The 12,044-nt window shown below is 38.0% G+C and overlaps 1 protein-coding gene across 2 annotated transcripts in view; it reads right to left on the bottom strand.

The window, feature by feature from the left end:
* Positions 1-12,044, bottom strand: part of USP33 (ubiquitin specific peptidase 33) — a 39,431-nt gene that overhangs the window by 6,036 nt on the left and 21,351 nt on the right. For both annotated transcript variants that reach the window (XM_070939442.1, XM_070939443.1), the window contains exons 14-19: positions 11,827-11,860; positions 8,889-8,934; positions 3,102-3,282; positions 2,823-2,949; positions 1,941-2,107; positions 1,293-1,374 (exon numbers count right to left, since the gene is read on the bottom strand). In XM_070939442.1, the coding sequence (XP_070795543.1) occupies positions 1,293-1,374; positions 1,941-2,107; positions 2,823-2,949; positions 3,102-3,282; positions 8,889-8,934; positions 11,827-11,860 (637 nt within the window). The remainder of the gene's footprint in view (positions 1-1,292; positions 1,375-1,940; positions 2,108-2,822; positions 2,950-3,101; positions 3,283-8,888; positions 8,935-11,826; positions 11,861-12,044) is intronic.

The raw sequence follows: 12,044 nt of genomic DNA, 5'->3' as shown, positions 1-12,044 counted from the left end.
CAGATCATATACAAAACAGTATTGTTTGTTTTTATTCTGCTTTCTAATACATTTTTCATTGTACTGTTTCTTTGTTGCTTGATATAACAGAATCTTTGATTTGTTACACATATTTTGACTAAAAAAGTTTGAAATATAATACATGATTTTATAGTAATTTTTGTCCTCACTGAAATGAAAGAAATAATTGCAATGTAAAATCTTTGGTGACATACTATTTTTCTGCCATGGTAAATCTGTAAACTTTTTAAAAGATTCAGAAAAACCAAGACAATCATATTGTAGTATTAAAAAATATCAATTCAGAATTGTTATTTTCACAATATACAACTTTTATCCTTTTCAGAAAACAGTTTATCACCTTTCCCTCTGTGCACATTGACATTTATATATGGGATTTACAGCAATCCTCAACATACTTTACTCAGAATTACATTTGTTTAATAGGGTTTATTCTTGGGGAAATGTGTGTGACAGTATCTGCTTAATTATTTATACCACATTTGTTTGAAAGTTTGTCAGCAAGAATAAGTATTTAATTCTTTAAAATAAGTATCATATTAAGTCCCTACTTTGTAATGCCTGCTTTATCTACACATAAATATATTATAGCCCATTTTGGAGGAGACTATAGTACTTTTAAAATATTGCAAGAGTATGTTTGTTTGAATTAGTGCCTATAAAGAACTGATTATGGAGAAGTACTATATTAAGGCAAAGAGATCAAGTGTTCTCTCTAATGTACTAAAAGTTTCTGTTATTTCTGATTTTTAAAAGAAATTCTTCAAATGCAATTAAGTGATGCATTTTAAAGAAAACCTAGCCATGCAGATAGATCAGACCTTGAATTAAACTACAGTGGAGTAATATTCTATTGAAAACAGCAACACTAATGCACTAATGCTATAATACCAACTCGCATAATTCTATTTACAGATTGCTGTTTGAGCCAGCAGATGCATTTGTATTTAGAAACAAAGTGAAATTATTTGGTTTTCTCTTTCCCTAATCCTGAATCATCCTTGTCTCATGCCAGTTCACACACTATCAGATGGGTAGTAGAGGTGCATGCATGAAAGTGAATAAATGAAAACAGTATTTCTGCCTTCTGTTTATAGATGTTTTGCTAGATTAAAGAGGCTTAGGAAGTGCTGTCCATCACAGGATTCAGTATGTTCTGTACTACACTATATGCAGATGTTCCAATTAACTTCTCTTTGATAATGTTATTATTTCCTTAGCATAATAAAATCAGGCATAAAATTTAATCTGTTTCACAATTAAAAGTTTACCTGCTGTACAAATTATCCCATATGTTCTGAGGAAGCATTACAACCAGATCTTCTATAAAAGAAGCTTTGTGTGGAGGGACTCCTACAGAAAAATAATTTTAAAAAATTAAATATGGTTTAGTTAAAAGGAGTAGAAACATTGAAGTAATGCAGTTTTTCAGCAGCAGTAAAAGCATAAAACATCTGTGAAAGAAACAACTTCCTACTGTTTTATATTAAAGCTTCTGAGTTTCTACCCCAAAGATAGGTGCAATCTAATTTATCTTACTACAGAATTAAACTATGGGCTAACAAGTCATGACTAGTAATTAAGGACATACATATTTTTTACTTTCAAATAATAAGTTATCCAGAGTTTGTGTCTGTAATTCTAACAGTAAACCAGTTAGCTTTACATTTGAAGAAATGGATTCTACATAAGAAAAATTTGGGCTGTGATCTGGATAATCAAAAAACCAATTAACTAACTACAGAGTGAAATTCTTATTTAACTGAATAAAAATTCCAGTGAAAAGATGTAAGGACAAAAATACACAGGATCGCAAAAATGGTCAAAAACTCAAGTTATAGAAAACAGTAGGATTCATTGTTCCAGATAATGAAATGTTATCTTCCTAAGAGAATAGTTTTATATGATTGCAGACTCACCTCCATGTATGCAGAGAAAATCATTATTTGAAATAGGTCCTGGTTCAGCAAAAGTTCTGAATTTATTCAGCCATAAACGTGAAATATAAAATTGAAGGAGGCTTGGTTCCATAACATTAAGGCTTGACACTCTCTCTCTCTTTTTTTTAGCTTCTTCGTTACTTTTTCTTTTGAAAAGAGGCAATATTAACATTAGTTAACATGTATGCTGCTTTGAAATGAGTAGTGTTAACAACAGGTAAATATTGATGGAGGAAAGGACCTCATCCAGACTTGTGTTGAAATAAACTAAGAATCTTTTTAAAGATCTCTATTACTTTGTATGACTACAAATATTAATTTTACGATAGCTAAACTCAATATTGCATATTATGTGCTAATTTTCAATTTAAAAAGTAAGGTTACTTCAAATCTTGATATCTTCAAAATATTTGAGTTCATGATAAGCTGAACTTGGAACTACTCTTTAGAACCAGAGAAAAACATATTAATTCCTGCAAAGAAGCACTTCGAAAAAAGCCATATTGAGTTACAATTAAAGCTAATAAAGCCTCTAACAATTGGGAATGACTATCCTGTTTTTTTCCCAACTGTTTGTTATGAATAACAGACTTGTATCAGTTTTTTAAAAAAAGCTTCCTAGCAAAAGAGAGAAGGAGAATGTTTTTGTAGATTCTCTCCATCTTTAGTTCTGTCATCAACTAGCCAGAGAAGAATTTTACAAATTGTAAGATCAGAAGGAAGATTTGCAGTACTGTCTCTCTTCTTTTTCTTCCTGTGAGACCATCGACTAAGCAAAACTCTGCTCAAACGATACTTTCACTGACAATGACAACCTCTGCATCTAACCATTGTTTTGCAACTTCAAACTTGCTTTCTCACCTGTAGAAGAGAACATAAGCTTCTGCATTTTGAATAGTTGATTCGGTTACTTCTGTGACACTTTGATCATCAAACTCATACCATCGATTATTTAAATTATTTCGACAATAAGCTATATAATGCCCATCTAAATTAAAGAACAAAATTAAGAGAATTTTTTTTGTTTTAAAATTGCAGGGAAAGCAGTTTGGTACAGATTAATGTAATATTTTACATCAGCTGCATAATGATGTAACATACCACACACATAGCCTATGAAAACAGATTATATATACTTACTGATTGCAGTTCCATGGTGGCAGATGACAGACAAAAGGTCATAAACTGCTATTTGAGCAGGACTGTCTTTAGCAAGAAAAGGTTGAAGATCAAGTCCTTCCAAAGGAAAGGATACATGAGTTCCAATTTTTGTGGAAAACATAAGATCATGTCTGAATCTTTTGAGATGAATACATAAAATCTGTGAAAAACAATCAACAGACTTATTTGAAAATGTTTTATCTTTTATTTTAATATTTAAACCACAGATTCCTTATTAAGCAGCTAATGACTTTATTATTTCCTCATAGAAAATGAAATTACCACAGAAATATTTATTTAATCTCCTTATTCTAGTGGTTTCTTTAGGAAAGGGGTAATGAAACAAAAGATGTCTTAAATCCTTTCTGCAACCTCCAATTTTGCTCCTTTGCTCCCAGTATTTAGTTGTGGGGTTCCATTTGAAAGTGCTTTATGACATCACAATTACACCATAGCTATTATATGATACAGCTAGCAATCATCTATATTTGTGCCTCAAACTCCTTGGCAAATATTCTGTACTAGTATTTCTTTTTAAGAATATTGTTTGGATTAGGGTCTCTAACATGTTACCCATCACTAATGCAGGCTGTGGCTTGAAAAAAGTTGTGAACAACATGGCAATAACAATTATTATTATTCTTGGCACTGTTCTACACAAACAGTGCTAAAGGGAGACTATACTGACATGACATGTTAATAATGTGTGTGCATATGGGAAGTTCAAGAACTTGGCCAGAGGGTTCATTTAACCTAGTCGAGCGCATATGGCTTCCCCAGTCCTCTTCCGAGCGAAGGAGGATAGCGGTCTTCATCTCTGTGTCGACTTTCGCGGTATAAACCAGTAAGCGTAGAGCCCCTGTATCCCCTCCCATTGATAAAGCATCTCCTGGCCACATTGGCTACAGGCAAATATTTCACCAAACTAGATCTATGGGAGGCATATTATAGAGTCCGTATTAGACAGGGTGACGAATGGAAGACCACTTTTAACTGTCCGCTCGGCAGTTATAAATTTCAGGTCATGCCATTTGTACTACAGGGCGCTCCGGCAGTATTTATGCAGTTAATTAATGAGGTCCTTCATGAATTTTTATATTGCGGTGTATTAGTATATCTCAATGATATCCTAATATATACTGGCACTATGTGTTGTGGCTCCATTACCTGAGCCTGTGTCATCGGCAGGAGAGGACCCCGAGAGTGAAGGAGAGGAGTTGGCAAGGCCTCCCTCTCCAGGACCCTCCTCTCTGGCAATGCCTTCGGTGTCCGCCGAAGGGCAAGAGATAGGGCCGGGGCCAAGCATGTCCAGGCAGCCACAGATGGACAGTGATGAGGGTAATGAGTCTTGGCTGGATCCATGCCAGCATCGCAGAGATAAGCACGCGCAACAGAAGAAAAGGCGTGCCCGAGATTAGGCTGAGTCACTGGACCACATCCCACAGGATATAAAAGGGAGTGTGGTGGCCAGTCAAACCTTGTGACAAACAAAGCTGAAAGCTTCCACGCCATTCTGCATTGCCGGACTTTTTGCTATAGACTTTGCTGGATTATCTCTGGACTTGATTGACTCCGTAATTATTGAGCTGTTTCTTTTGATGTACCAGGAGTGGGGAGAAGTTATCTCTCCTCTTCGTAAATAATAAACTCTTAGCAGGCAGCCACTAGGTTGTTGCCAAGTTCCGTTATCTTAAGGAAAAGAATTTTGCCGGCTGGTTTGGTCTTTAACTCTTGAACGTCTGTTGGTGTGTGTGCGTGTGGTTGGGGACAGAACACTATGGAGGAACATGTACACCTAGTCCATCGAGTGTTAGAAAAACTTCTGGAGGCTAAATTATTCGTTAAAGTGTCTAAATGCGAATTTCACCACACAGAATTGGACTACCTAGGCTATAGGATATCCAAAGACAGCCTGGGAATGGATCCTAATAAAGTCGCTGCCGTATTGGAGTGGCAACCCCTGGGGATGAGGAAGCAACTGCAGAGCTTCCTCGGATTCACTAACTTCTATAGACAATTCATCCCATTGTTTGCCCATATAGCATTGTGTCTTACGAACCTTCTACGGACCCGGGGAATTGATGGAAAACCAAGGCCAGGTCAACGCATAGAGTGGTCTTCGGAGTGTCAAAAGGCTTTTGAGAACTTGAAAGCTCTGTTTGCTCGAGCCCCTATACTCCAGCATCCTAATCACCAGAAACCGTTCATAGTGCAGGTGGATGCAAGTGATGTGGCTGTTGGAGCTGTGTTATTGCAGGCTACTGAATGAGGCCACTTACAGCCATGTGCGTATACCTCTAAAAAATTCACCCCTACAGAGCAGGGGTGGGCTATATGGGAAAAGCGTTCACTGTGTGGCGGCACATATTGGAGGGAGCGCGTGAACCATTTGAGGTCTGGACGGACCACAGGAACCTAATAGCCCTACAGATCCCCAGGAAGCTTTCATCCAAACAGGTACGATGGGCCCAATATTTCCAGCGGTTTAATTTCGTATTAAAGTATGTACCTGCGGAGAAGAATTTCCTGGCCGATGCCCTATCTCGTATGCCGCAGTTTAATAGTAAACAGGATGAAGTGTTGCAGGCCATGATACTGGACAGTAGGTAAGGAGGGAGGGCAGCGACCAGTATAGACATGCAGCAAAGATGGGAGGAGTCACTAAGGGAGGCCTTAACTAATGACCATTGGCTACAGGACAACAAACACTTACTCACTCAGAGGGACGGGTTAGCATGGAAGGGTGACAGATTGTACATCCCAAAGGGCTTGCGACGGGCTGTCCTACAAAGATGTCACAACGTCAAAGCTGCCGGACAGTTTGGGTTTCTCAAGACCCTACATCTTACACGATGCCAATTTTGGTGGCCACATATGTGGGTTGACATAGAGGCATATGTAACTAGCTATCTTATCTGTGCGAAATCCAAACCGAGGCCAGGGAAACCCCTTGGCCTATTACAATCAGTGGCCACCCCTAGTACACCATGGGACGAAATCGCCATGGATTTCGTAGTGGACCTCCCTGAGAGTAATGGGAACACGGTTATATGGAATGTCATAGACCTGTTTTCCAAACAGGCCCATTTCATCCCATGTAGCGGATTGCCATCAGCCCGGAAGTTAGCCAAACTCTTCATCCAACATATCTATTGCTTGCATGGGGTACCCCGTCGCATTATTTTGGATAGGGGGCTGCAATTTACGGCTAGATTCTGGAGGAACTTTATACAATCCATAGGCTCGACGCAAGGGCTCAGTTCAGCTTTCCACTCTAGCACAAATGGCACAATTGAAAGAGCCAATGCTATGGTGGAACGCTATCTGCGCTGTTATATCTCCTATCAACAGAACGACTGGTCGTATCTGTTGCCATTCGCCGAAGTTGCTTATAACAATGCTGTGCATTGTAGTACTGGCTTTACTCCATTCCAGATTGTTACAGGACATGACTTTGTAGCTATACAAGAGCTAGAAAACCTATCAGATACCAGTTCGATACCGCAAGAATGGGCTGATAAGATACGGACACTATGGCCACAGGTTAGGGAAGTGCTGGATAAAGCAGCAATTGAATACAAATCCCAAGCAGACAAGAAGAGATCACGATTAGAGCCATTAAAAGTGGGGGATTTAGTATACCTTTCTACTAAGTATATAAAAATGAGGGTACCAAACTGAAAATTAGGACCGAAATATCTAGGTCCCTTTCCTGTAACCAAAGTGATCAACTCTGTCACCGTGGCTCTGAAACTCCCGCCTCTACTGGGCAAAATCCATCCCATTTTCCATAGCAGTCTCCTAAAACCCGTAACCGCGATTAGAGACAGTCCAAACCGTCCTGGACCAGTTAGGGATGAACAATATGAAATCGATGAAATATTAGACTCCAAGATCAGCAGAGGGAGACTTAAATATCTAGTTCAATGGAAGGAGTAACCTTATGAGGAGGCTTCATGGATATCCGCGGAAGATGTTAATGCTAGTTGGTTGCTTAGAAAGTTTCATAGAAAGCATCCTCTGAAACTACAAGCTGTTGTTAACACATCCGCTTTATGTCTTGCAGAAAGACCCTTGGTGAAGGGGAGCCCCCTGTCGAGCCTGATATCCTGCTGATATCTTGGGGCTGGGATACGAAAGAACACGGAGGACACAAATATTTATGCACGTGGGGGGTGTTGGTAGCACCAGGGTAGGCGGTCGGGTGCGGGGACTCGCAATGCGTTGGGGATAGGGCTTAGGAGCCATGACACCCACGAGGTACGCAGTGATGACTGGGAGGGCGCTGGTATGCTGGTGACGCACTATAGCTGAGGGACTGACGCCGCTTTTCCATCTGCTGAGTCACTGCGCAAGGGGTGGGGTCTGGGCGGCGCCCCACAGCTGACGGCCGCCCTGATGATCGGCGGGCGTCGGTCATTCGGTCGGGGTGTTAAAAGCGCTACAAGCCACACGCTTGTGGCGCCAACTTTAAATCGTTATGACTGCAACTTTTTCTCGAAGCCAGCGACATTAAAACAGCATCACACCCATAGCGTTGTCTTTTGGTGTTATTTCTGGGTTATCATTTCGTTTTGCCTGAGGATCCTGAGAATATCATTTACAGAACAATATTGTTGTTATATTTCCTTAGGAAAAGATATATTTAAAAAAAACCCAAAATAATTCTAATCTTCCCAAAAACTTTCAAATTGTGGAATCCATCCAAAAAGTATCACACTGATCTCAAATGATCCTAATATAATTCTTTGTAATCCAAGTTATCGGTAATATTTTATCCTGAATTATTTTAGTTATTAGGTAATTCTCAAGAGCCTGGAAATATTTAGCTGACCTTTGCTGATCTTAGAAGCTAAGTAGGATCAGTCCTAATTAGTATTTGGATAGGGAACAGTCTGGCAATGAAAAACCACACTTCCAAGAAAATTACATGAATGCAATGACCAGGAAACAAATTAGACTAAACTTTAATTCTCAACATTGAGCATCTCTTAAGTACATTGATAATTACATCAGAAGCAAGAAACTTCTTATATTTTTAGGTAAGCACAAAAATATACATATTTCTATGGCTGTTTAATATATGATGATACACATGTTAAAAGCAATTAAGAGTTTTAGGATTATTCTCAGTCACCTCAAATGCAACACTTTTCAGTGAAGGCCAAGCTCCAATATCCAATAGAATTACATTAAATTTAAACATGGTAAGTGAACAGCTTAAAATATACTAGTCCAAACTATCTAAAACTGTTGTGTAGAATGTAACAATCGGTTCTCAAGACTGATAGAGATTTAGGTGACTTTTGCAAATAATCAGCTGCACCCTTCCCCATTATCAATGAATCAACTTTCCAATGCACCGTAAGGTTATGAGAAAAAGACCTAGAAAATCTTAGCTGTAGCATCACCTGAGCTGGAAAATAATACAATTGCTAGAATTCTTGTATTACCACTCTTTCATGAATCTTGCTAACTCTTAAAATTGTGGCTGAAAAAAACTTTTGGTTGAAGCAGCTATACATTCTGACAGAAAATGTAATTCAGGATAGGGACCATAACAACGTAAAGAAGAAATTGATTTGTTTGACTGTTATCTGTTAAACTGTTAAAAGATTCATCCTGGAAAATGAAGAAATAGAACTGAATACAAGTCATGTTACATGAAGTAATTTGTTCTTATGTTCACACTAATTTATTACAAAAAGGGGAAAAAAGGACATTTTTATCCAGCAAAGCAAAGCAAAGCAAAGCAAAGCACATTACCTCAGGGAAGTGTTGAACTTTGCAGAATTTTACTCCATTTCTTAACCTGAAATAAAGTTCACATTTAATAACATTGTAAAAAATATTGACCACAATGTTAAAAAAATTCTAGCTTTACTATTTTAAAAATGCTAACTAGAGAAAAATGGAATTAGAAATCTACAATTTTTCCCAGTTTTCATACCTATATATAAAATAAACATGACAACATATATAAAAAACCCAACATATATCTTGGTAAAGTACTAAACTCAATCATCATCATCGTCATCGTCGTCACTTGAAACACAACACGCCAGATATCACAGTTGTTGAAAACCCAAAGGTACAATTTATTGACATCACGGTATCAGGAAATGCCAGAGTAGAAGAAAAAGAACTGGAAAAAATCATGAAATATCGCAACCTGGCCATTGAAACTACACAGCTATGGATGAAAAATTTAACAGACAATGACCCATTGTCATCGGGGCACTTGGTACCATGTCCAAGAATTTTATAACATACAGCAGCAAATTGCAGCTTCCTGCATTAACACCAGCAGAACTGCAAAAAACTGCGCTACTTGGAACATCATACATTTTAAGAAGGTACTTGGTTGATACTTAGGACGCTGGCAGCAACCCATATCAACCATTAGCACCAGTCAATGGTATTTATGATGCATTTTTGAATGTTCAGTTGACTGAGTTTCATGTTTGATGAATAAATATAATGATAATAATGATAACAACAACAACAATAATAATAATAATATAATTGGGTGCAATTCCAAAACATCAGGAGCATCACTTTGACATCATCAGTCAATTGCAAAAGGCAGCTTTATTGGAACAGCTTACATCCTGCAACAATATCTTTAATATTACTAAATAATATCTGCCTATCCCAGGTCCTTGGTTTGATAGGTGGACAAAAATACCAAATCCAATCCAAGCATCTGGCTGACTGCAACCAACTATAATCTATATTATAATAATGACAATGAAATGCGTTTTCTTTCCAACTATTTATTTCCTGCCTTTACAAATAGCTGAAGGCAGCAAACATATTCCTCCTCCTGTTTTCCCCACAACAACCCTGTGATGGGTTGGGCTGAGAGAAAGTGAATGTCCCAAGATCACCTAGCTGGCTTTCATGACCACAAATAGGACTTGAATTCAGTCTCCTGCTTTCTACCCTAGTCCCTAAACCACTAGACCAGGGGTGTCAAACTCATGTTGTCACGGCCTCGTCACGTGACGTATCGGGACTTTTTCCTCCTTCGCTAAACCGGGCGGGGCTAGCATGTGACACATCCGGCCCGCGGCCCACGAGTTTGACACCCTTGCACTAGGTCAAACTGCCTCTCAGATCAAACTGGTTCTAATGGAAAATATATGGCTGTAACTCTGAATTAAAAGTGTTAAACCGGAATCTAAAGTGTTTTCTTTAGTCTACTTGTTAAAATTTTACTGAATTCTGACTTATTATGAACAAGTAAGTATACAATACCACACTGTCATTTGGTATCTTTTCAAGGCCAAGAAACAAGCTCCTCAAGCACTACTGGACCTCTATTGTGACAGGGTATAATAACAGACTCTTGAAAGTCTGACAAAGTTTCTCTCACCTTCTCCTCTTACACCTTAAAGAATCTGACAAGGCAATCCTAAATTTGTTTCTTACTGCCTCCTTCTTTGAAAAGCTACTTGGTTTTTAAATAACTGCTCTTCTATTCATTTTTTTTTAAAAAAGTTATTTCTGTACTGCTCTACAGTGGCCCAGACAGAAGTGGTAGGCAGTTTTCATTCATTCAGCAGATGGCAGCTGAAGTCAGGAGCACCTTTGCACAAAGCTTTCTTGTGTGCCAATTGTGTCATTACCTTGATCAAGAGGTCCTCTCAATCACTCATGAGGCTATCTTGGTAGACCACTCAGAAGTTACAACTGATCTAGAATGTAGCCATGCAACTATGGGCACTTCTTATTTCGTTCACATAGCTCTGGATGGCTTGGTGTTGTAGATTACCTGTATAGCTCTTCATAGTTTAATCTAGTTACTAAGAGGACTATCTTTCTCCTGTTGTTTGCATTTGACCAGTTAGATCTGAGTGAGTTGATAAGTTCCATTTGACCAGTTAGATCTGAGTGAGTTGATAAGTTCCATTTGACCAGTTAGATCTGAGTGAATTGATAAGTTCCAGTTGTAAACCAGTGTCTTCTTGAGGACTTAAGAAACACACCTCAGTAACTGATTGTCCTGCAGAACAGCATTCCCCCTAAGTTCTGCATGGCTGCACCCTATTGGGCTTTTGTAAAGTTGTCAAAACCTGGCTCTTCTGACAGGCCCTGGGGCAAGATACAGCGATCGGTTCCCTAGTGGAGGCTGGCTGGGAAAATGTTTGTTTAGTTATTCTTCACTGTTGCATATCTTGTATTTACTGCTGATCCTGCCTTTTTATACTTTTACTATTTTTTGCTTAACAGAAAATAATCTTAGTAGTTAGAATCATATGACGTTGAGGCAGCATACGAGTGGTAAAATATAAAATAAAACAGTAACAGATAACGTTCAAACAAGTAGCAAGTCTAAATGATGCCTATGTTTTGTCTAGTTGGTTACATGCATTGCTCAGATTAGGCTCTGGCATTTGTCATGAAACTATTCCTGTTTGGTAGAGGCAAATTAATCCTAAACATCTTTTATTAGGTTTCAAGGCTGTTTGGGCAGTTTTTCAAGAAAGCTTAAGACAATCAATAGTTAAAACTATTTTTAAACAAATATTAAGTCATAATGGTTCATACAAAAAGGCTATTTTGCCAACTGAACTGTGCCTGTGTATATTTCATACATTACATCATATTCCTGGTTTCAATAGTTCTATAAATAAAAAAGGGTAGAAAAGTATACAAATTATACATATATATATAAAGAGTTTAAATGTAGGTCACTTACTTTTTACATTTTTCACAACTGTACATATTGTCACCTGCAGACATTGTAAAGAAGAGAAGAACAAACATTATTCTAAAAATATAGAAAATTACCTTTTCCCCCTTTAACTCACACTAAATATGTTTGATTTTGCAATATGGTAAATTGATCCTAGCATTTTATAAAATACTTATCCTCGTGAATTGGGAAATTGTTCTTAATTGAAAATCCATACTATA

Source organism: Pituophis catenifer, unplaced genomic scaffold, assembly GCF_029215685.1.
Source record: "Pituophis catenifer annectens isolate HBS135680 unplaced genomic scaffold, rPitCat1.0.hap2 SCAF_3, whole genome shotgun sequence".
Classification (NCBI taxonomy): Eukaryota; Metazoa; Chordata; class Lepidosauria; order Squamata; family Colubridae; genus Pituophis; species Pituophis catenifer.
This window is presented reverse-complemented; position numbering and strand designations above follow the sequence as displayed.